This window comes from Lampetra planeri, unplaced genomic scaffold (genome assembly GCF_965212315.1).
Source record: "Lampetra planeri unplaced genomic scaffold, kcLamPlan1.2.h2 scaffold_530, whole genome shotgun sequence".
Lineage (NCBI taxonomy): Eukaryota > Metazoa > Chordata > Hyperoartia > Petromyzontiformes > Petromyzontidae > Lampetra > Lampetra planeri.
The window spans coordinates 24288-47038 of NW_027615353.1; the positions used below are offsets into that span (position 1 = coordinate 24288).

The window sequence follows — 22751 nt, forward strand, 5'->3', positions numbered from 1 at the left end:
ATTCATGACAAGAAGCCAAAACCACCAACGAAGCCTTTGGGTCGACCAAAACAACAAAGTGGTGAATAATTAATAACACGATGTCAGATATTGATGGGACTTTGTTCATGTATTCAAATATTCAGGGAAAAGCTAAATTATTACTTGTTCATCCTTGACTATTTGAAGTAATATATACTTCAAGTGACTGAAGTGATACCTGTAACACTGTTTACCTCGTTCAACAGCCCCACCCACACTTCCCCCCCTGGAGGGGAGAGGAGGGCCATTATTCTTTTTTTGAATTGTTTTTCTACCATAACAGTGCTGAGATTATTTGTGCTGGTTGGAAACTTTTTTTTTTTAGTTAAATTGTTATTGGCCATCTTATTGTTTTCTGCACACTCTGATCTGGCGTTTTATAAGTGCCCTGAGTTCGTTTTCCTGGTTCAGTTCCAACACACAATAAATAATTTACAGCAGGACACTGCTTTTTCTGTTTTATGTTAATGTCTTTCATCGTGGTAAGAGCATTATATATATATAATTAGTTTTTTGATGTACAATCACTTTTCCCCAGAATCAATATGGAATGAACATTTATCTGCATGATAATCAGCATTGTTTTGTGTTCTGTTTTCAAATGAATGACAGTTCAGCTGGTTTAGCAAGTGGATGTAGTCTCATGTCTCCTGTGTGCCCAGATGTAAATATTTTCAATACTTAGTGCTGCTGTGTTATTTGCTTAATGCACCTTGTCTTCTACATCACATATGTGCAATAGTGCCTGCACGGTGAACTCCGCAGTAGCCTGTCTATCCAGATAAGAATACTTATATTTTGCAGTGTACATAGTGTACTTTTTTAAAATCTGTATTTGTATATTTTATTTATTTTGCTGTGTTCAGGGGGATTGTTCCAAATATTGATGTACCAAATTTAAATGAAGATTAGATGGGTGTTGCTAATCTGCATCACGTCGTTAGAGGGTACTCTATTTATCATCCTCAGAAGATGAGGATCCAGGTAGTGATGATCCAGATTACAACCCTGGCTGTTTCTATCCCCCACAGTGATGGCGTGTTGTTTCAGTGGCCACATTGCTGACAATGATTTGCTGATTTTATGAAAAACGTAGCACACATCAAAGAAATGTCAGATCAATAAAATCTGTAAATCATTGGTTCAAAAACAATTGCAAAGCAACAGCATTTGTAAATGAAGTAGTCATTAACTGTAAAATAACAACATGCCTTTTGTTGAACTTGAGGAAACAGAATGAAAAGTCAACCAAAGCAAACCAAAGAGGTGGAACCAAGCAGCTGTGTGAAGATCACTGAGTGTACAACCTGTGGAAGAGTTTTCACTCAAACCTGTGAACTAAAGCGACAACTAGTGATTCAGTCTGGGAAAAGACCTTTGAAATGCTTCATATGTGGAAGAGGATTCACTGAGGGTGAACCTGAAAACCCTCATGAAGGTCCACAAAGGTCAGAAGCAGCAGAGTTTATAACTCCAGATGGTAGTAGTTTGTAGTTTATGCAGTGCTGTTGTGCTTTTTACTGCAGACATTTTTAAAAATGCAAACATGTTCTACAAAAAAGTATGTTTTATTTTTGCTGAAAGGAGAATTGGCACATTGGAAGTCCTGTAAGCTAGTTTCTGTAAATTGATGGGATTGTGAGAGAGCAAACAATCACTAAAATGACTATGTGAAAATGTCAGTTTGACGCTTTGGCCTTTGTAGTAACCACAATTCAGTATCTGTAGTAAACTGAAGGGTACTGTGTTCAGAAAAATGTTCGTCCAGTACAGTTCCAGTGGTAAAATGGACGCTGTGGCCCAGCATCTTTACAAACAGACCATATGTTGTTCTTCAATTGGTCAGGTCTGTTTCTGAATCACTGTGAAATAAACCTCTACCAGGTGAATTAATGAGGATTATAAGGGTGGTCTGTTTGATTTTTCTGTAATCGAATCATCGCTTGCTGTCACACTCATTGTCATGATGTTGGAGCACTCTTGTACATTTGGTAATAAAGATCAAACAATCAATGGCATTTCTTCCCATTTCTATTACTGATAGTGATAAAGGGGCCCTTAATTGCAACATATCGATACTACACAGTAGCTGCATGCCTGTTGATTGTGAGTTCTTTGATATGTTGTGTAATTCCTCTAATGGGTTTAATACAGCTGGTATAAATGGAAAAGACAAACCCACATTTGTTACTTTTGTTGATTTTTTTTGTTTGTCAGTTCTTCCATACATTGAAAATGCTATCTTCTAAAACCGGAATAGCTCGTTGCTATATTCTATGATCTGGGATTTTATTTTGTGCATGTCAACCGGATGTTCCCACGCTACTGTACGTGGCTGAAGCGATGAAGATCCAAGCGTGGATACAACTTCCTTCATAAAATGAATCAGTACCGTGACACACGTTGTTAGAGCACGTCTGACAACAATGACATAAAATTAAGACACAAAGCCAAAGCAAAGTCCCCCGATCGTCTACTTCTGACGTGAAGAAGATACACGCTAAGGTTGGTCGAACGTCCATTGTCTGTTGTTAAATGTAAGCGGGCTAAACCAGCGAGTAGTATTTACTTTAGTCTCAGCTGAGATTGCTGTCCTAATAACACGTTTTAATGTCGTTTTCACGTCTGACATGATGGCCAGCCCATCACTTGTGTGATGAAGCCGACGAGAGGCTGTCGCCTCTGCAGCTGGTCGTCGGTCGCCGTACGATGGCTAGCTGGCTAATACAGTTGTCAATGGCTGAGCTGTTCGGTGTCCAAGGAGCTGGTCATAACAGAGGAACACCTTTTTCAGAAGTCAAAAAACTGATGTCGTCGCCACTGGGTCCATGCCTTTGCTGTCATTTGTCACATTCAGAGTGAGCCGCCAGTGGTTTGATTTGACTCTTGAGTCTTCAGTGACTGGAGCAAAGATCTGTCCCACCTAGCTAATGCTAACGAGCTAGCTTAGCGACTCATTGCACAGAGGTGTCTGTGAGTCCCAGCGTTGATCTTTCCTTCATTTCTTGCTCAAATGGAGGCATTTTAACTATAGTGGTGATGACTTAAGACACACTCATGTCCAACGCCACGAATGTCGCTGCATGTCAACAGTAGTTGTTTAGTGTATTTAAACTAGCCCCTCAGGGACATTGTCCTTAAGCCTGCAGGCCGAGCCACATCCACGCCCCCCCGACACAACAAAGCAGCCTCCCTGTTGAAGTGTCCTTGAGTACCCCCCATGGATTTTCAGGATGGAGTTGTTGTGGTTCTATCTATCTATCTATCTATCTATCTATCTATCTATCTATCTATCTATCTATCTCGTGGCGTGTGTGTGTAGGGGGGGCATTTTTTATCAATTATAAATGACATTTCAAGTGTGGGAAATTATTCACAAGTTGTTAATTTTCTCAAGGATCATATTGAGAGATGGGCTCTGAAAATCCAGATGACTCGACCACACCGGTGATAATGGCTGATGAAGATCAGCAAGAAATTGGAGGCCTCATAAACTCTGATGGAGAAGAGGTGGATTTCTCAGATCTCCGTAAGTAACAAACTGCAAAGACAGGCTATCACTGTCCTATTATTGTGTTGTAGAAATAGTATATATATTTTGAAACCTTTCTCAAGCTAAAATTGTGTGGCCATCTTTGAAATTAAACCCACTGACAGAAGTGTAACCAACAGCAACGTTCTGAGAGAAATGGAGGATGGAAGATAAACACAGAGGAAAATGTTATTGACAGGAAGCATCACTTGTGGTTTTGATCGTGAATTTTGTGTTGTAAAATGTCAGATTTACTTTCTCTTTATTAAAATACTGTGTCTTTGCGTCCACCAGCAGAAAATGCTGTCCCTGGTGTAGGAGCTGCAGAGACTCCCTCAAAGAAAATCCGTCCAAGTGAGAATGAAAAGCCAGCCACTCTCCACAGTTGCTCAGTGTGTGGTAAAGACTTCCCATATGCCTCTAAACTTCAGCGCCATCTCCGGACACACTCAGGAGAGAGGCCTTTCCCCTGCTCGATGTGTGAGAAGAGGTTCCCAGAGAAGGGGCTGCTCATGATCCATGAAAGGGTCCATACTGGGGAAAAGCCATTCCCATGCACTTTCTGTGAGAAAAGGTTTGCCAGTCAGGGCGAGCTCAGACTGCACCGGCGGACGCACACCGGTGAGAGACCATATCACTGCTCCATCTGCCTGAAAAGCTTCTCTCGTCATTGGCATCTGAAAACTCACCTAGAGGCGATGCACTCTGAGGTTGTAGCAGGCTTTGTGAGGAAGAAGTTTCCATGTTCTGACTGTGATAAGAGCTGTAACTCGGCAGCGGAGCTGAGGGATCATCAGAGAACTCACACTGGCGAGAGGCCGTACCAGTGCTCCTTCTGCGACAAAAGGTTCGCCCTGTCCGGCACGCTTGTTAGACATGAACGCCTTCATACTGGTATAACACCCTACCACTGCACCGACTGTGGGAAGACATTTGCACAACAATGGACTTTGACGACACACATGCGCACTCACAGAGGAGAAAAACCTTACAGTTGCACACAGTGCGATAAATCCTTTGTAGCACCCGGAGAGCTTCGGCGGCACACCAGGATTCATACGGGAGAAAAGCCGTACACCTGCTCAGACTGTGGGAAGCATTTCTCATTGGCGGGAACTCTCAGAAACCACAAGAGGTCATGTACGCAGAACAGAAATGATTCTGCTCCAAATGTCATCACCGACTCAGTTCAAGCTGCGGTTGGTGAGTCAGCGCAACGGGAGGTGGTCAACAGTGTAACGCTGAAGGTAATGACATTTTTATGTTCCAATTTTGACATTTTTATGTTCCAATTTTGATGTACATTACATTTTTTTATAAAATCCCATGAGCATGACTACATGTAATTGATGATGCAGAGAATTTATAGAAATTCTCTGTGTACATAAAGCACTTTGCTCATCGGAAGCATCGATGGGTTGAGAGCGGAGGACTGAAGCAGCGAGTGATCTGTTCTCTCAGGTGTCTGACAACAAGCCAACTGAAGGTCAGGTACCTTCCGCAGAGGGTCTGGACCAAAACCAAGCAGCCCAGGGTGATAATAACCTGAGGGAGGGGCTGGAGAATGGCACGTCCAGTCTGCATGTGAATGTAATCGTGAAAGAGGAGGAAGAAGAGGAGCCTTTGTGTGGTAGCGTTACTGTTTTCTTTTGCACATTGATATTAAATCTCCTGAGAGTGACTCTGACTCCCAGTTTTTGTGTTTTCTCCAAAGATGATCCTCCACATGCAGAGTCTGGGGGGCAGGAGTGTTCAATGCCAGAGCCAACTGAAGAGCAGCTCCCGGAAATCAGCACAGAAATAAAAATCACAGTAAAAGAGGAAGAGGAGGAACTTAGCAACAGTAAGGACTTAACCTCACTGTCAGTAGAGTCATGATAGGTAATGTGCTCTTCCTGTGAGGTTGAGAGCAGAGATACACAGGATTTCTACAGCTACCGTTACCAAAGATGACGGCAAGTGACCCCACACTTCTTTCTTTTATGAATGTTTTTGCTTATTACTTAAAGGTCTCAGCAGTCACTTCATTGCATATTCTCTCCCTCGTTCCTCTTATCTATATCTATATCTATATCTTATCTATATCCCCTCACACACAAGCACACTAGTTGCAATAAGCTACTGTGCATTGTGATGTGAGGCACTCAAACTGTTAGGGAGTAAAAGATGTGGTTCAAAAAGGGTGCCAGTTGTGTACGTTACCAGCTCTGTTTTATTCTTTTATTCAGTAGTCTCTATGATACCAGCCCATTTAGATGCTCACCTGTCTAAAAGGATATTTTGTTGGTTGCAGTCTGCTAGTCAACTGTATCCTGGTCGATCAAACAGCTGTGACATACCTGTGTTGTACTGTTTGGAACTTAGTGTTTTATTCAAACGTGTCATTTCTGACAGAGGTGAACCAAATTAAATATATAGTTCTATGTATGTTCTATGAGTAAAAATCACATTTAAATTCTTCTAATTGTTTATTCCACAGTGTCTGCAGAGGATCCTGATCATGTCACGGACATTGAAAAAGAAAGTCCACCGGCGTCTCCAGCACAGGAAAAGTTGAACAACATGACAAAAAGTTCTTACTGCTGCGGGCTGTGTGGAAGAGACTGTCATAAGATGTCGGCGCTGCAAATACACATGAGGATTCACTCAGGAGAGAAACCTTATCAGTGCAATTTGTGTGGGAAGCAGTTCACACAGAAAGGTCAACTGAAAGGTCATCAGAAAGTCCACACAGGGGAGAAACCGTTTTCTTGCCCTGAATGTGGGAAGAGCTTTGCCCACTCAGGGGCTATGAACAGACACCGGCTCACACACACAGGAGAGCGGCCCTACCACTGCTCCATGTGCGACAGGAGCTTCAACCAGTCGGGCCGCTTGAGGGAACATGAGAAAATTCACTTTGGAGAGAGATTCGACTGTCCTGAGTGTGACAAGAGTTTCACACGAGCTTCAAGCCTCAAGAACCATTTCAGGCTTCACACGGGAGAGAGGCCGTACGGCTGCGACGTCTGCGGGAGAGGTTTCAGCCGCTCTCAGAGCCTAAGGCTCCACAAAAAGAAACACAATCTCCTTCAGACTGAAGAGCAGTCTGGATTCAAGGATGACCATTTATCACAGATGGACAATAACGCCCCGATAAATATGTGCATAGCTGACAAAAATGAATGATAATGTATTTGAATTTGAAGTATATGGTCAGTTTCTGAACTGAAAAAAGAATGTAAGGTACGACCTCTGTGAATTAACCATCTGAAAAACAAGTTCAGCTTGGAAGGAATTGAAGCTAAATCCCATAAAAGTGCAGTTAAACCAATAATCAGGTTCAGTGATGTTCAGTAACTACAGTTTCACAGCAAACCAGTACAACTATGTTTTGTAAAACCTGTTTAGAGGTCATATATACTCTTGTGTATCACTCTTACCTATGTTAGTTGCGTCCAAATATTGCACTCATATTTAGAGTATTTATGGTAGTACAACTGACTAATTCAATGTCTGTGATTTTACTTTTTCCATGCAGTATTTGTCCTTCAAATTAATCATGTCTGTGGAAATTGAGTTCATTTTATGTATCAGATGTTACTCTGGCCACTACGCAGTCTTGGAATCAGGGGGAAACAATATTTTTCGATGAATAAGAGGTAATAATTTAAAATGCCTGCCAAACGTAGTCCCTGATGAGAAACAATTCATTGTCCATCATGACATTCTTCATGTTTTTGCCAAAACCTTGTTGCCTTAGTGGTTGTTGTTTTTTGAAAATCTATTTAAAATGTAGGGTATCCAGAAGTGAATCTTCTCTGCCTCTTTTAGTCTAAAGGCCCAAACATACTCGCAGAGGTCGGCGTGGACTCAAAACGGACTTGTGCATTTAAACCACATTTTACGACTGAGCAGAGCAGCTCCTGAAGATGCATGACTGAAAAATGGTGCAAGGATTGTGGGAAATGTAGGGTTTCACAGAACTTTCACAAACAAACTTCTACGCTGCAGTGCGCTCGACTACGGAAGCTCAGATAACTGCAGACATTCCGCTCAGAGTCTGTTCCATTCAAAGTGTGTGAACACCTTAAGGCAGGGGCGTCCAAACCGGTCCTTGAGGACCCCCAATCCTGCAGGATTTAGATGTCACCTGCATCAGTCTCTGTGAAGTTCTAGAGATGCCTGACAATGAGCAGCTGATTTGAATCAGGTGTGTAGGAGCAGGGTGACGGGGTGACTTAGGTCAAAAAGGCGAAGGCTGTGATGGGACTGGTGCATAGAAAGTCAAGTTTGTCCAGTGCTGCCTCTAATTGTATGGGACATGTTATACTGAACAATAAGAAATAAATGTATTGATTATTACTGGTTGGGTTGCTGGTTGATGAATCCCTAAGTTATACCATTTTTTCCAGAGAAGGGCAAGTTCATAATATTGAAGAAGAGCTGAAACTAATGTAAAGATTTGTGGGGGAAAACACATTTTCTGAGCAAACAGTGGGGGACACTGACAAAATTATACCAAGATTTGAGGTTCTGTCTAATCCCATACATTATTACTGATTATACACTGAACAACCGGATAAGTCAGTAAAATATTTTCCAAAGATTACCAATGGAGAACACGGGCTGCTTTGGTTGTTTTTTGGTTGAATCTGTAAGTTTCTTAAGAAAAAAACAAATATTGTATATAAAGATATTACAACAAGGTAATAGAATACTAGTCCATACTACTACTGATTCTGTTTAGCTGCTGACAATTATTCCAGGTTAAAACTACTGTGTATAGTTCTAGTTGAGTATTCCTGCCAACCACACATGTATGGCAAAGGATTATAGTCCATTTTTTGTGCTATGACCCGTGCTTGTGTAGTTAATGAATCAATCAAAAGCTAACAGTGGTGTTTTTTATAATAAGCTCCCCTCGATTAAAAAGGGTTTTATGATGAAGTTTTGTGCTCAAAACGAACAAATAAACGTTGTAAACAAATTAAGTCACAGACTCACAGATAACGTCTATGGGAAAATACAAAATCACCAAGTGCTCCTGAACGCAGCACCATGAGGAATCCCAAAAGTACCTTGCAGCAGAAAGATGGAACACCCACATTAGCGCCGCCATGAGATACACGGCGGAAGTCCACACCGGAAGTTTCTTCTTCGTGTAATGTATTTTGCATTATCAGTGTATTTTTATATATAGTGTATCACTGACGTTTACACATAACAAAACACATAATTTTATGTATGTTGTCTTGACTCTATAGTATCTAATAGTAATCTAAAGTATATAATAGCCCACAATAATCAAATTCATTTATTTACCTTTTTACTAATGTGTGGTTGTGGGACACACACGCACACATTCAAAATAGGACATAAAGCAATAGGACTGCAGAATAACTTCAATTAAATAATGTGAATCGTCAAATTGAATAAACTGAGAAGTAATAAAATTTACAGGAAGTGAGTTTGCTACAAGAGAAAGGTCGCCCGAGACTTCTCACCGGAAGTTATCCCGTTTACGAGGACACGTGAAGCGGCTAGGAGATAAACAACCTTTGATCATAGACATAAATGCTGTGAATTACGTAGCTAGTGACACGTGTTTGGAGGTGACATAAGAATGCATAATGTAGATTTCTTGCTGGTGAATGCTTGAGCTACATTCAGGTAAGGAAAGCGGAAGTTAAACATATTTGTTGGTATTCGCTAAAATGCCGTTAAAGCAAACGGATTCAACCGCCACACTTTTTAAGTTGCTTATAGTTGGTTTTGTTTTGTAAAACATGTATCTGATACGTTAGTAGTCGAGGCGTATGCTTAAGGTGAACTTTGACATTTGCAAAACCAGCTAAAGTTGGGTAGCTAGAACATGACGGTCTTTGAACTGGTCATGTTTATCGTATGTAGATTACCTAACGGCAGATGTAGGTATGTTTTCGCAGCAATTTAACACTGGGATTTATTTTTTCAATAATGTGGACTGATATTGTGTGGATGGATACAGACTGATCCTTATTCCGTTGTAACTCATCATACTTCTGTTGATAACCTTCAGTGCAATCACACGGTGATCAGTTAAACAGTACAAGGATTTATCAGTTAAATGTGATAGAATCTGATTTTTAACTTGAAACCCATGTATTGTTTACCTTGTGTGCTTATTATTTATGAGCCTGAAGAAGTCCTGGTGAAAACCAAATTGCCAAAGTAAAATTCACATTATATCCCCAATCATCAGGATTCTATTACATCTTTCTGCTACAGTATGAATGTCAAAGTAAAGTAGAATCAGAGACGACGTACATACGGCACAATTTCAGTTACACATATACATGATGTCCTGTTGTTACTCTTCACTCTCTCTCATACAGGCACATCATTGCTTACATTGACAAACGCACACTGTCATGATGGCATCCTACAAGCGTCTGAACCCAGAGGATGTCCAGTTTTCCAGCACTGTGTTGTCAGAGGAGCGCTTTCATGCTCAAGAGGATGTTTCTGTGAGTCTATCGATGTGTGTATGTGTATATATATATATGTATGTGTGTGTGTGTGTACACAGACGTGTATATGTCATTGGAAGGTCCTCTCAGCATAGAAACATCTGCAATTTCATCTAAAAAGCAGAATTTGGTCTTTCAATTGAACAGAAACTGTATGTTACTCCTGCGATATTTGTTATTATTTATTTGAGGGTGATATTGATTGAGGGTTATGAGATTGCTCTGATTTCAGTGTCCTTCTCTGAATGATGTTTATCATTTCTGTCCACCTAGGTTCAACAGACCGAAGAAGCCTCTTTGCTTCCACGAAGTCTGCCGTGTTCTGTGACCACAGGCCTCCTGGTGATCGGCGGCCTGCTGCTGCTCCTCTGTGGTGGCTGGTTGTTGGGCACCATGTTCTGGCTGCATGGTCCCTCCAACCAACCGCCATATAGACCCCCGCTGCCGGCCCCGCCACAAACGCCAGACTCTCATCCACAAACAGAAATAAATGACACAGCAGCTGCCTCCCGTTATAAAGCTTGCAGTGAAATTCCTGAAGCATGGAGGTTTGACTGTTACCCTGAAAGAGGAGTGGTTGTTACCAAAGAGTTGTGTGAAGCTAGGAGCTGTTGCTTCATCCCTGCAGCCGCTCCCTCCAGCTCTGCCAAGCAGCCATCGGGAAAAAATGGTATCCCCTGGTGTTTCTACCCTCCGGAATTCCCATCCTACTCACTCAAGTCGATTAATGACACACCCTTGGGGCAAAAAGGTACACTCATGAAGGAGGTGAAGACCTACTATCCAGGAGACATCTTCACTCTCGAAGTGGAGATCCGCGCTGAGACAGACACACGACTCCGTGTCAGGGTGAGTGGACTCCTCACATGGGCGTGCAGTCTCACAGAATGTATATTCTCGACATTCAAATCTGTTTGTTAGCTGAACATGTTACATCTGCTCTTAGAAATGCCAGCATGCAGAAATAGAAAGGCAACTTGTAACTTGCGAAGATTTAGCATGTAGTTCAGTTGACATGTTGGCACAGTGGTCATTCATAAATGAGTTTAATCCCACAACGTTTGATCTCTTGTAGCTGCGGTTCTGACATCGATGTGCCAAAGTGGTATTTTTTTATTCTGAGGCATCCAAAGAGGGACAGAAACAACACAACTGCACAGTTGTTTTCTGTTACTCAGTTGGGAACAATCTTCACTACATTTCTCCATCCAGATTAGCGACCCTTCGACTTCACGTTTTGAAGTTCCAATCTCTGTCCCCACCGTCACAAAGAAAGCGGAGAGTCCCGACTACATTGTAGAGCTTTCAAAGAAGCCTTTTGGTCTCATTGTGAAGAGACGCTCCACGGGAGTCGTGCTGTAAGTTTGATCTTGTCATTTAGAAATAAAAACAAGTCCATGTGGAGTGTTACCACTCTGTCCAACCCTGTCCTGGTAGGCTGAACACCACAGTGGCTCCTCTTCTCTATGCGGATCAGTTTCTCCAGTTCTCCACCTCCCTACCCTCTCAGTTCATCTATGGCCTGGGCGAGCACCGCTCCACCTTTCTGCATGATGTCCACTGGAACACACTCACCATGTGGGCTAGAGACGTTCCTCCAACGGTAATGAAAATCTTTTTGTTAATGTATGAATGTGCTGTGCAGTCACAGACCGGTTAAAATATACAACTTGCACATTATGACGTTTCTTGTGTGACATGGATTAGATTTTTCTTGATATATTGTTGATATTCATCTAATTTAGGAACAGACAAACCTGTATGGTGCCCATCCCTTTTACCTGGCAATGGAGGAGGGAGCAAACGCACATGGCTTCTTCCTGCTAAACAGCAATGCAATGGGTCAGTTTGGTACTTTTATTCACTGGTTTCATGTGTGGACAGTTGAAAACTGTATAAAACCAAATATTTGATTTTTATTGTGCCTTGTTTCATTAGATGTCGCTCTTCAGCCGGCTCCCGCCCCTCACCTGGCGCACTATTGGTGGAATCCTTGACTTTTACGTTTTCCTTGGTCCTGATCCTGGTTCAGTGATTGGACAGTACATGGAGGTCATAGGTCAGTACGTGTTTTTTAACAACTATTTTCTAAAACGTGCAAAGGACTGTTCATGGCTGCTCAGGGGCAGCAGAAACAAGATTTGAATTCATAGAAAACTGCTCTACATGTTCAGACCAGCTTCCTGTGTCCAGTTCAATAACCAGATCTTTGACTCTCCTCTTACGTCCCCCCTCCATCTTGTCTCAGGCTACCCAGCAATGCCTGTCTACTGGGCTTTAGGTTACCATCTCTGTCGGTGGGGTCTCAACTCCAGTGAATCAACCTGGGAGGTTGTCAAGAGCATGAGGAATTATCAGATACCCCAGGTGCAGTGGGATCACCAGACTGTGTGAGATTATTTGCAGTTTTCAAGTAAATCTGCATGTGTTGAATTTGTTTGCAGGACGTCCAGTGGAACGACATCGACTACATGGACCGATTCATGGATTTCACCTATGATTCAAACAATTTTGCTACGTTGCCTGATTTGGTCAAAGACCTGCACGCTCATTATCAACGCTATGTCATGATCGTGGTGAGCACAGCTGCCCACTTGCATCCACATCTGTGTGTCAAAGGTTTCTGATCTGCAAACTGTATGCGTCTGTGACCAACGTTTGTCCGTCTGTAGGATCCAGGTATCAGCAGCACCCAGCCTGAGGGCTCATACTGGCCATATGATGAAGGACTGAACAGAGGAGTTTTCATTAAAGACGCTGAAGGAAAAACACTTATTGGGAAGGTGAGACACAAGTCCTCCAGGGCAGTTTTAGATGTCACTCTGCTTCTGCTCACCTTAACCAGTCTCTGTGACGGCCTACAGAGGCCTGACAACTAGCTGCTGACTGTTGCAGGGCGACATCTGAAAACCTGCTGGCTGGAGTTTGACACCCCTGCTCCACCACATTCAACACACTAATCACCTGTCATCTGTCCTGAAGGAAATGTACAGTATGATTAGACAGATATCTCAATCCCTTCTTCCAGGTGTGGCCTGGCCTGACAGGCCTATCCTGATTTTCTCTGACAATGTGACCCATGAATGGTGGTATGAAAACCTTCAGCGGTTTCATGAGAAGGTGCAATTTGACGGTTTATGGATTGTAAGTATGGTGTTACTGAAACGTCATCAGATACACTTTAAGCAGTGTATTTACCACTGATATTCTGCTGAACCTTTGCCTCATTTAGGGACATGAATGAGCCTTCCAATTTCTTAGATGGGTCCACGAACGGCTGTCCATCCAACACGCTGGAACATCCTCCTTACACACCAGGTGAGAGATGTAGACAGCTCAACCATCTCACAGACACCCCTGCAACAAATGTGCATCACATTTTAATATTGGATCCTTTATCGTTCAGGTGTGTTGGGAGGAATCTTGAGGGCTAAAACAGTGTGTGCATCTGCACAGCAGAAGCAATCGTTGCATTATAATCTCCACAGCCTGTATGGACTCATGGAAGCGAAGGCCTCTGCCAGGTCAGGACTATAATTTTGAACATGTTATTGTAGCAGCTGAGTACTTTGCAGGTCTTTTTGCGGTACTGATTAGATTTGAGTTTGACATTTCACTAAAAACATACATTTTGTGACAGTCGAATAGTTGTTCATACATTTCAGCCTGGACAGGAGCTGAGCTTGGACAATTCTTAGAGTCCTACACCTGTTGACTGTCACCTTTCTTCTCTGTCTCCCTCTCCAGTGCTCTGAAGCGGATCATTGCAAAGAGACCTTTTGTAATCTCACGATCCACATTTCCCAGGTCAGGGGATGTACTCTGGTCACTGGCTGGGAGACAACCGGAGCCACTGGAAAGACATGTACACCTCAATAGCAGGTCAGACTGTACAGACCCATCTGAATAGAAGCATGTAGAAGCATTTAAAGGGAGTTCATCAATCAGAGAATGCCCAGAAATATTACCCCACCATAACATATCTATGCTGATTTGGTGATAGCTGGTGCTACCAGTGTAAAATGCATGTGGACGTTTCAGGATGTGTTGGGTAAATCTCTTCATGGCGTAATTCTTTCAGTAGATAACACAGCTCCTTTTTACTCCACAGGTATCTTGACATTTAACCTTCTGGGCATCCCATTGGTGGGAGCAGATATCTGTGGTTTCAGTGAGGAGTCACAGGAAGAACTTTGTGTCCGCTGGACTCAGCTGGGAGCATTTTATCCCTTCACACGCAACACAACGCCATCGACATGAAGGTAAAGAGTTAAACCTTTCCTCTCCTGCCCAACCAACGAAGCACCATGCAGACACACTTTTAAGTTTTGGGAGTTTGTTGTCAGCCCCGCTAAATTCTGGACTGAAATGTTATTCATAGGCCCAAGACCCGACAGCTTTCAGCCCGCTGGCTCGTACAGCCATGAAGGAGGCTCTGCTGTTACGTTACTCTCTGTTCCCTGTCCTCTACACCCTCTTTCATCACGCACATGCTCACGGACACACGGTTGCAAGGCCACTGATGTTCGAGGTAAGTACAGCACTAAACAAACCCTTTCATTTTGGCTGTGTTGTGTCAGTATAAGCACTACACTGTCTTCTGTTAATCTGCGTAGCATTTTGGACAGCTTCGGATGTTTTTAAAGTTTGACTTGAGTCTTCTATCTGCTCGACAGGTTCCCAGGAGACATAAGAACCTACGGGGTTGATAAACAGTTCCTCTGGGGGAGGAGTTTACTGGTGACACCAGTGTTGGATCCTGGGGTAGATTACGTGGAGGGTTACTTCCCAAAGGGTCTGTGGTATGACTACTACACGGTGAGACCTCTCTGCACTCAGCACACTGTATATTATGTCCGATACTCTACATACTATACAAACAATACTCTGTGAGTGTAAAACAGGCAATATTTATTACTCCTCCTCTTTCCAGGGCGACTCCACAAGGAGTTGCAGGTGAAGAGCTGAGACCTCAGCGCACCTCTAGATAAGATCAACCTGCATTTGCGCGAAGGATGTGTTATACCCACACAGGTAGCTCTTTGACATATTGTTATGTACCACATTGGGCAAGAGAGTAGTGCAGCAGATACTGTAGATTGGAGGTCTTTGATTTAAAGGGAGGTATTCATCCTCATTAAATCATTTTTGTATTTACTTACTTTTGAGCCAGTGATATGTGTTATGATGTTTTTTCGCTTAATTTTTGTCTTTTCCTCTCCATTTCTTTTTCTTCTGCAGTATCCCACTTCAAAATTATTGTACCGTCCAAAAAGAAATGCATTCTTTTAGCTTGTTTTCACCGTCAAATGTCCAGTTGTTGTTACCGCTGACAGCTTGCGCTGCTCGTGGGCTGTTTCCTTTTGCCCAGGTGTAGTAGGTTGTGCCACGGATGGATATGAGAAAATTTAACCTTGAGTCAAACTCTGTGTGTATTACATGGTTTTAACGCACAGCTGCCAGCAAATCAAAAAAGAATATTCACCCAGACCATTGTGTAATGCATGTATATTAACTCAATCCTGTGTGTACTGTTTAATCTGTGTATTATATCTGGATTGTAAACCTTCATTTCCTCTCATAGATTCAGCTAATGGCATGTTCACCATTTCTGTTTAAAAAAACAATTACAAAAAAAAATGCTCCTGCCAGACTACAGTCTGCCTCTGATTGAAAACTGTCTAATCTGTGTGTACAGACACCCAACCTGACTCTGTGGGTCAGCAGTGGTCAGCCTCTTCATCTGGTCTCTGCTCTCTCTGACGACGGCTCGGCCAGTGGAGATTTATTCTGGGACGACGGCGAGACCATCGATACCTACGAGACCAACCAGTACGCCTACATCGTCTTCAGTGTCGCTCAGGTGCTTACACTAGTCAGTTTTGCACCTTTTCAGTGGAAGAAATTCAACCTCAACCGCCACAAATGGGGTCTGAGTTTGATTCTGTATTTTGTACTAAAACATGCTGTGATGTTACTTATGTACATATGCCTGCATGCTTGTTTTGAAGAACGTGATGACATCACGAGTGCTTCATAACCATGTGGAGGCCACATACATCTCGGTGGATTCTGCATCCTTCTACGGTGTAAAACAGAAACCAAGCAAAGTGCAGGTGAACTCCCAAGATGCACCATTCACCTACAGATCCAACCAGGTGAGTGTCAAAGGGCAAGAGAGACACACAAAAACTTTCCTAGTTCATGTGATTGATTTCATGTCCTTAAAAACCAAACATATTTGAAAACCTTTCCTTTTCCCTTCTGTCCCTGCAGGTGTTAACAGTTTCAGATCTTCGTCTTAACCTGAGTCACAATTTCACCATCAGCTGGATGTAACGCATCAGAAATGGTTTGTTTGTGTGTTCAAGTGTAATTAGCCAAAATGATGCAAAACGTGTTTGCACTCCAGATTGTAACCGCGTGGACAGACCCTTAGGTTGAGTACCATGTTCACATCGTTTCACTCTGGTCACGTAATGTGGTTGTAAGCAAACTTTAGATTGAGGCTGCTGAGTTAGCACTTCTGCCTTTTATGGTATATTTTATTGTTTCATCTCAAATCTGATGTGGCAACTGTTCAGAAAATGAATAGATAAGACATGTAGGTGTGAGTGACTGATGGACTCACGGCCTGACTTATTTCAATCTGTTTCTAAAGAAATCTCAGGAGCATAAAGATGTTCCATGAATTTAAGTTGAAAACTTGCCATCCTTCAAATGTGACAAGATGTTCCTCATCTTGTGTGTGTGTGTGTGTGTGTTGTGTGTGTGTGTGTGTGTGTGCGCGGCAGCGCGCGCGCGTGTGCGCGTGCGTGAATGTAGGACTGTTTTTGCACTGTTTTTGAGTACTGCAGTATTGCACAGGTGGGTACAGTTGCCTTATGATTCCTGTTAGTGGAGTTCTTGGGTTTTGTTCTAAAGGACTTTATTTAGTTGTATATTGTTTGGAACACTCACTGTTGGCCGCCTTAAATGGGGGAAATGACACAAAAGCTGTCAAGAGTTGTGTAGACTCGCTGTGGTTTTCTTACATATAATTTAATACAATATATTATTGCCTCGAACTAAAGGATGTCAAAGGAAATGGGATTAGTATGAAGCTGTTGTATTTTTCAAATCATGTGGATGTAATAATAATAATCATCATACTTTAAGTTAGTTTACTGTCATTGTATTGTACGTGTTTAAAATTAAATTTGCAGCAATTCGTCCACAAAGATCAACTTAAATACCGAGTAAAAGTCCATGATAGAAGTGAGTGGATGTTTAAGATGTGTAAAAATATCTGTAAGGATAATTCAGCATTACCACAGCAATAAGTAGAAATATTTCATCAGCAATGTTCCTCTAATTTTCATGTGTCTGGCCCATACACACAAGCTCCCTGAGCACACTGAGGTCCACTGCAAGCAACATCAGATGTGCACGCTGTGGCCACACACCAGTATCACACTTGTTCAAAACCTAGGATCATGGCAAGTTACATGGCTTCTTAAAAGAATCGAATTACAGCAGCAATTTTCATTAGTCTACTTGTAATAGAAAGTGATTTGGCCCACTTAGAATGAAAAAGACAAAAATCTTGCTGTTCATGAGATGTGTAGTATGTGGGAGTCCTGCTTTGGCTGAGGTGCAAGTACGCAGAGGGAACATTGTTCATCAGCAAATGCTCAGGTCATCAGCACTTCTAGTGTGGTAAGTGAATGATCTGAATTTTGTATCCACACACATGACCAAAACTGATTTACTTCTTTTGAGGCAAAAAAAAACAACTTAAAACTTAGAAAAGGAAATATGTCAGTTCACAATTCACTCCTAGACTAGTGCTGGTGTTCATTTGTTGCCTACAACAACTGTATAGCAAGAACTTCTCCATTTTTGGGGTTATGTTGCCCCCTTGTGGTTTGACGTGTAAATAAATGAAAAACTGTAAAGCAAGACTGTGCTTTGAATTTCTGAATGTTTTAAACACAATAGTTACATAGCACACAGATTTTCTATAACCTGTAAATACATTTATTGTCCTGTAATATTGATAGAATAGTCATTTATTGTCACTGTAGAAGTTGTACAATGAAGCTTTACAGTTTATAGTCACATGTAAAGTGGCATAATTTGCTCATGTTTGTGATCACCTGCAAAATGGATAAATTGACTAAAACCAAATTTTATCTGCAACTCTGCAGAGTGTATTTCTATTATTGAGAAGGGTCGTCAGTCCGCACACGCTCTCTGACCCGGTGCTCACAAATATCGAGGAGGTTTCACCATTGAGATATGGGGGGCCACCTAAGAACTGAGCAAGATTAAATTTCCTCTTTTTATTTAGATATAGATCTAGATATAGATATTTACAAGTAATAGAGCAAATGCTTTTAGTTCATGCTAACTCTTAAGGAAATTCCCAGCCAAGTGTGAGAGAACCTGTGAAGCTGAGTGAAAAATATGACCTATTCCTCTGTGATAGTGTCCTTAAATGAAACTCACGACTGATAAGTTGGACTCAGGATGGACATGTTTTTATTGGCTCTCCTCTGTGCACACATTCACCGGCTAACTGCTTCCAGATGACAGTTTGTGGGGCACATTTATCATTCAGCTGAGGGGGAGGAGGAAAGCTAAACAAGAGAAAGAGAGAGCAGCGGGGGTCTGTCAAAAGCATTCAGCTCTACTGACGAGGGCATTTCCTGTCTGGATTTGGAGGATTAAAGCATTTGGGGGAGTCGTGAGGTCGTCATGTAAAGAGGGACTTCTGTGACCATCCTTGTAAATGACTGAAATAGAAAAGTGATTTTTACTGAGAGATTTGGTGAAATAGTCTATGCCACCTTGTCCAGTCTGTGCTGTGTTCCAAACAAAAACTTTTCAATTTCAGCTCTATAACAATTTGAACTAGATGAAATGAACTAACTTTGTATCGTGTTGTAACAGTTCATGGCATAATGCGTGGGACTCTTATGGCTCACAAAAAGTTAAAAACAGCTTCCTTCCTTGTTCTTGTCCTCTGTATTTTCTCTGCGGTGTTTCTCTTAAACATCAGGGTTAGTGCTTGGGGACTAACAAAACAGCAGAATGAGACAAAACCCAGCTTTTGTGCAGGTTTTTTAGCAATCCCTTTTCAGCCAGTCAAAAAACTGCTGCTTTTGTGAAGAAGGATCAGTTTTGAGTTCCCATTTCCTGAGAAACATTTTGGGTTTGTGTCATGGTCATGATTGATGTCACTAAATGTCATACATTTAGGAAGTGTACCAAAACGGAAGATGTGTGTCAAGAATAAAAATCTGTAACGTCATCATAGAGAGGAAAAGCCAGTGGAAACGAAGGGCTGTTAGCACTTGAGTGTTTCATAACATTGATTTTCACTAAAGCTGAGGGAGAGTTGAATCTGTCAACCATTACATTTTAGGACGGATCCATTTAATACATAACAGGGTATTCACATTAACTTTATAGTGGAGGTTGTCTCAACAGGATTAAACAAAAAACAACCTACTGGTAGTTGTTGAAACTGAACAAAGTGAAACTAGGAATGGAGCTTCTATTACCCATCCAACAATATTAACCCACATGAACATATAGGCTGGAAATGGGCAAAGTGAACATGGGACCTGATGGGCCCACGAGTGGACTACAGATAGTCCGTATAGAGCTAATCAAGGGCCCCCATTATCATTACAATCTGGCCAACATGACATACTTTGTGCCCTTTTTGGGTATAAAGTGGGATTGTGTCTATATGCTGGTGTAACAGTAAATATTTGTTGAGTCTACATTTAAATTAACTAATGTGAAGATGACTGACAAATAAATGAACGCACAATAGAGACGAGGAAGGAACAGGTACATGGGTTTCAGTACGTAGAAGGACTTGTGTATCATGAGTACAGCAGGTGTCAGGTAACTGAGCAGATCCACCTCCGACACACCCAGCAGCAGGACAGGACAGGCAGCAATAACCACACCTGCTGTCCGCTTTATCACCTACTGTATGAAAACAGCAACACGTGACAGCCTTTGAATCATTCTCAAACTCAAGGCGGAGAATATGACGGCACCCTTTGTATTAGTATTGTTAGTCAGCAGAAAAGGACTTTACATGCATCTAAGGTGGACGTGTATCTAAATGTGGTTGCTATTTCAGAGGTTTACAGCTGAACACAAAATTGGAGCTTTAAAAAACTGTTTTCCCTCAGAATCTTAGTTCATGTCCCAAATGGGGCATACAATAGAAAACAATAAGGGGACTTCAACTGGAGGTTTGTCTTCTGGAAGGCTACACTTCATGTCAAGAGATGAAATATTCAGAATTTGAAAATCGGACTGAAGAATACACAGACGTGGAGTCCAAAAGATGGAGTGACTAAGTAAAAATGGAAATGCACGTGTCTGTTCACATGTCCACCAACCCTTACCATGTTTGTGTCGCTTGTGTTTTTTGTCTTTGCAGTCTTTTACTTTTAGATTATTGTTCTGCAATGTATTTTGCACTTAGTTTTATAAAATTACGCACTTTGATTATAAATGCAATGTATTATTATTCAAGTTACATGAGTTCTGCTGCATTATAATTTATCATATATGATTTTTTTTTTCCACCTTTTGGTTCAGGAGGAAGAACTTTCTGAAAAGAACTTTCTGGGTTGGCTTCCGTTGGTTTGGACTGTGACAGAGATGAAGTCCCTGCTCCGAGTAAGTTTAGCTCGAAGGAATTACACCTCTAGGTGCCAGACTAAAACACACACACACACGCACACGCACACGCACACGCACACGCACACACACACACACACAGCTCCACCCATGCCGCGTCACGTCCACCTTCCTCCCTCCAGGTGTCCCTCATCCAGTTTCAGTCTCTGACGAAGGACCTTCCTGCTGTCAAGTTTCCTGGATCCAGCGTGTTCAGACTCCAGTGGAAACTTTCAGCAGCAGGAGGAGGGAGGAGACAGGAGGAGGACCCCGGACGACCCAGGGGGAGCTCGGTGAGTTCACAGCGGCGCTGTCGGTCGGCAGCAGCTCCGGGATGGCTGCCGTGAAGGCGCTGCAGCAGTGGTGCCGGATCCAGTGCGAAGGCTACCCGGGACGTGTCCATCACCAACATGACCTCGTCGTTCAGGGACGGGCTGGCGTTCTGCGCCCTCATCCACAAACACAGGCCGGAGCTCATGTGAGTATCGGCAAAGACTGCTGGGACGTCTGCCGTCCAAGTTGTTGAAGTAACGTTTTATTACTCTAATGTCGCTAGGAAACTACGTTCCATACAACAGATTCAGCCTCAGATGGAGTAGGAAGATCAGGAGTCAGTGTCAAATCCATCATGGCTCCTCCAAAGAGAAATTAGACAACAACAACAACAACAACCTTTCTCATAGGGTTTGAAATGCAGCTCACAGACCTCTAAGTTCTGTTAGTGTAACATATCTGGTGTTAATTGTCAGTGACGAGAGCTGTGGGCTGGAATCACATCCCCGACAGTAAATATGTGCTTTGTCCAAACCAAGATTTATTGTCAATATTGTTTATTCTTCCTTCACTTGCTTGCGGGGACTGATCGATATGCAATGAATGAATACTTTTCTTACACTTGAATAAAGTATAAAATATATAATGAAGTGTCTTTGCGCAGATAATGTTTGGTCACTGACCTTTTGAGGGCAAAACTTTCAAGGTGTCACTCACGAAACAGCTCAAACTAGCATCAAACTAGCTAACAGGACGTCCGTAAAGTGTGTAATATAGTATAAACTAGCATCAAACTAACATTAATTTGTTCAAACTAACTGCATAATGTAATATAAACTAGCATACAGCACGTTTTCCAAACTAGCAACCATATATAAGATAGTTCAAACTAGCATGAAACTAACATTATATTAATTGGTTCAAACTGACTGTAGAAAGTAGTACGAGCTAGCATACAGCAAGTTGTCCATACTAGCCAACCATATATAAAGTAGTCAAACTAAGGGTTGCATAAAGTAATAAAAACTAGCATGCCACTAGTTAACAGTAGTCAAGCTAGCTAACTATAAATAAAGTTGTGCTCAAACCTACATCAAACCAGCTATACCATATACCCATTTTTTTCTCTCCTCTGTAATTGTTGCATATATTTAGTAACACTTACAAAGTTACAGTTCAACTGTGCAGACACTTCACCACACATCATCCACATATTACTCTGAAGGTAGAAAGGGAGGTGGGAACAAAGAACTTCAGATACTTAATTCTTTCACATTACTTCCAAGGGATTTCAATTTTAACTTGACAGCTGTTTTGGCACAAGATGATCGGTGTAAGATATGTCCACCCTCGGTTTTGGTTCTGTGTCCCAGATATTCTTGTGACTTGGCTCACCATCGCTTGCTGAACTTGGGCCAGTTTCACACAGAGACGCCGTGGTTGTGTTCCAGAGGGTTTGTGATGGCGCACAATAGTTTCACGTTAAGAATGCTATGAATAGATGAATTCTATTCCAGTGTTGTCTCCTCCAGTTTTTTGCCACTGCCAGACCAGTGTGTGGCAGGATATTTTATGTTTTTTATGGCACTGAAGCTCTAACCACTGGGTACAGGCCTGGCTGACTGAGCCCTCTGTACCATTTTATGACTCACTGAAGGCATTTGATCAATGGCACCACAGCGTGGGTTATCAGACACAGGCTGTATAATGATATCATCAGGGTGTCCTGAATGACTAAATAA

General features: G+C 42.1%; 1 protein-coding gene across 1 annotated transcript; it reads left to right on the forward strand.

Annotated features, from left to right (window-relative positions):
- Window positions 1-9948: 9948 nt before the first annotated feature.
- Window positions 9949-16383, forward strand: LOC144741397 (lysosomal alpha-glucosidase-like). Its single transcript, XM_078623940.1, is given in 25 exon segments — window positions 9949-10041; window positions 10318-10893; window positions 11257-11402; window positions 11482-11647; window positions 11790-11886; window positions 11983-12008; window positions 12010-12103; window positions 12293-12411; window positions 12489-12620; window positions 12717-12827; window positions 13073-13099; window positions 13102-13199; window positions 13277-13362; window positions 13451-13568; window positions 13792-13843; window positions 13845-13926; window positions 14156-14281; window positions 14284-14306; window positions 14426-14579; window positions 14702-14862; window positions 14978-14993; window positions 14996-15078; window positions 15743-15907; window positions 16056-16202; window positions 16321-16383. Coding segments are annotated over 25 exon segments (2961 nt in total).
- Window positions 16384-22751: the final 6368 nt, after the last annotated feature.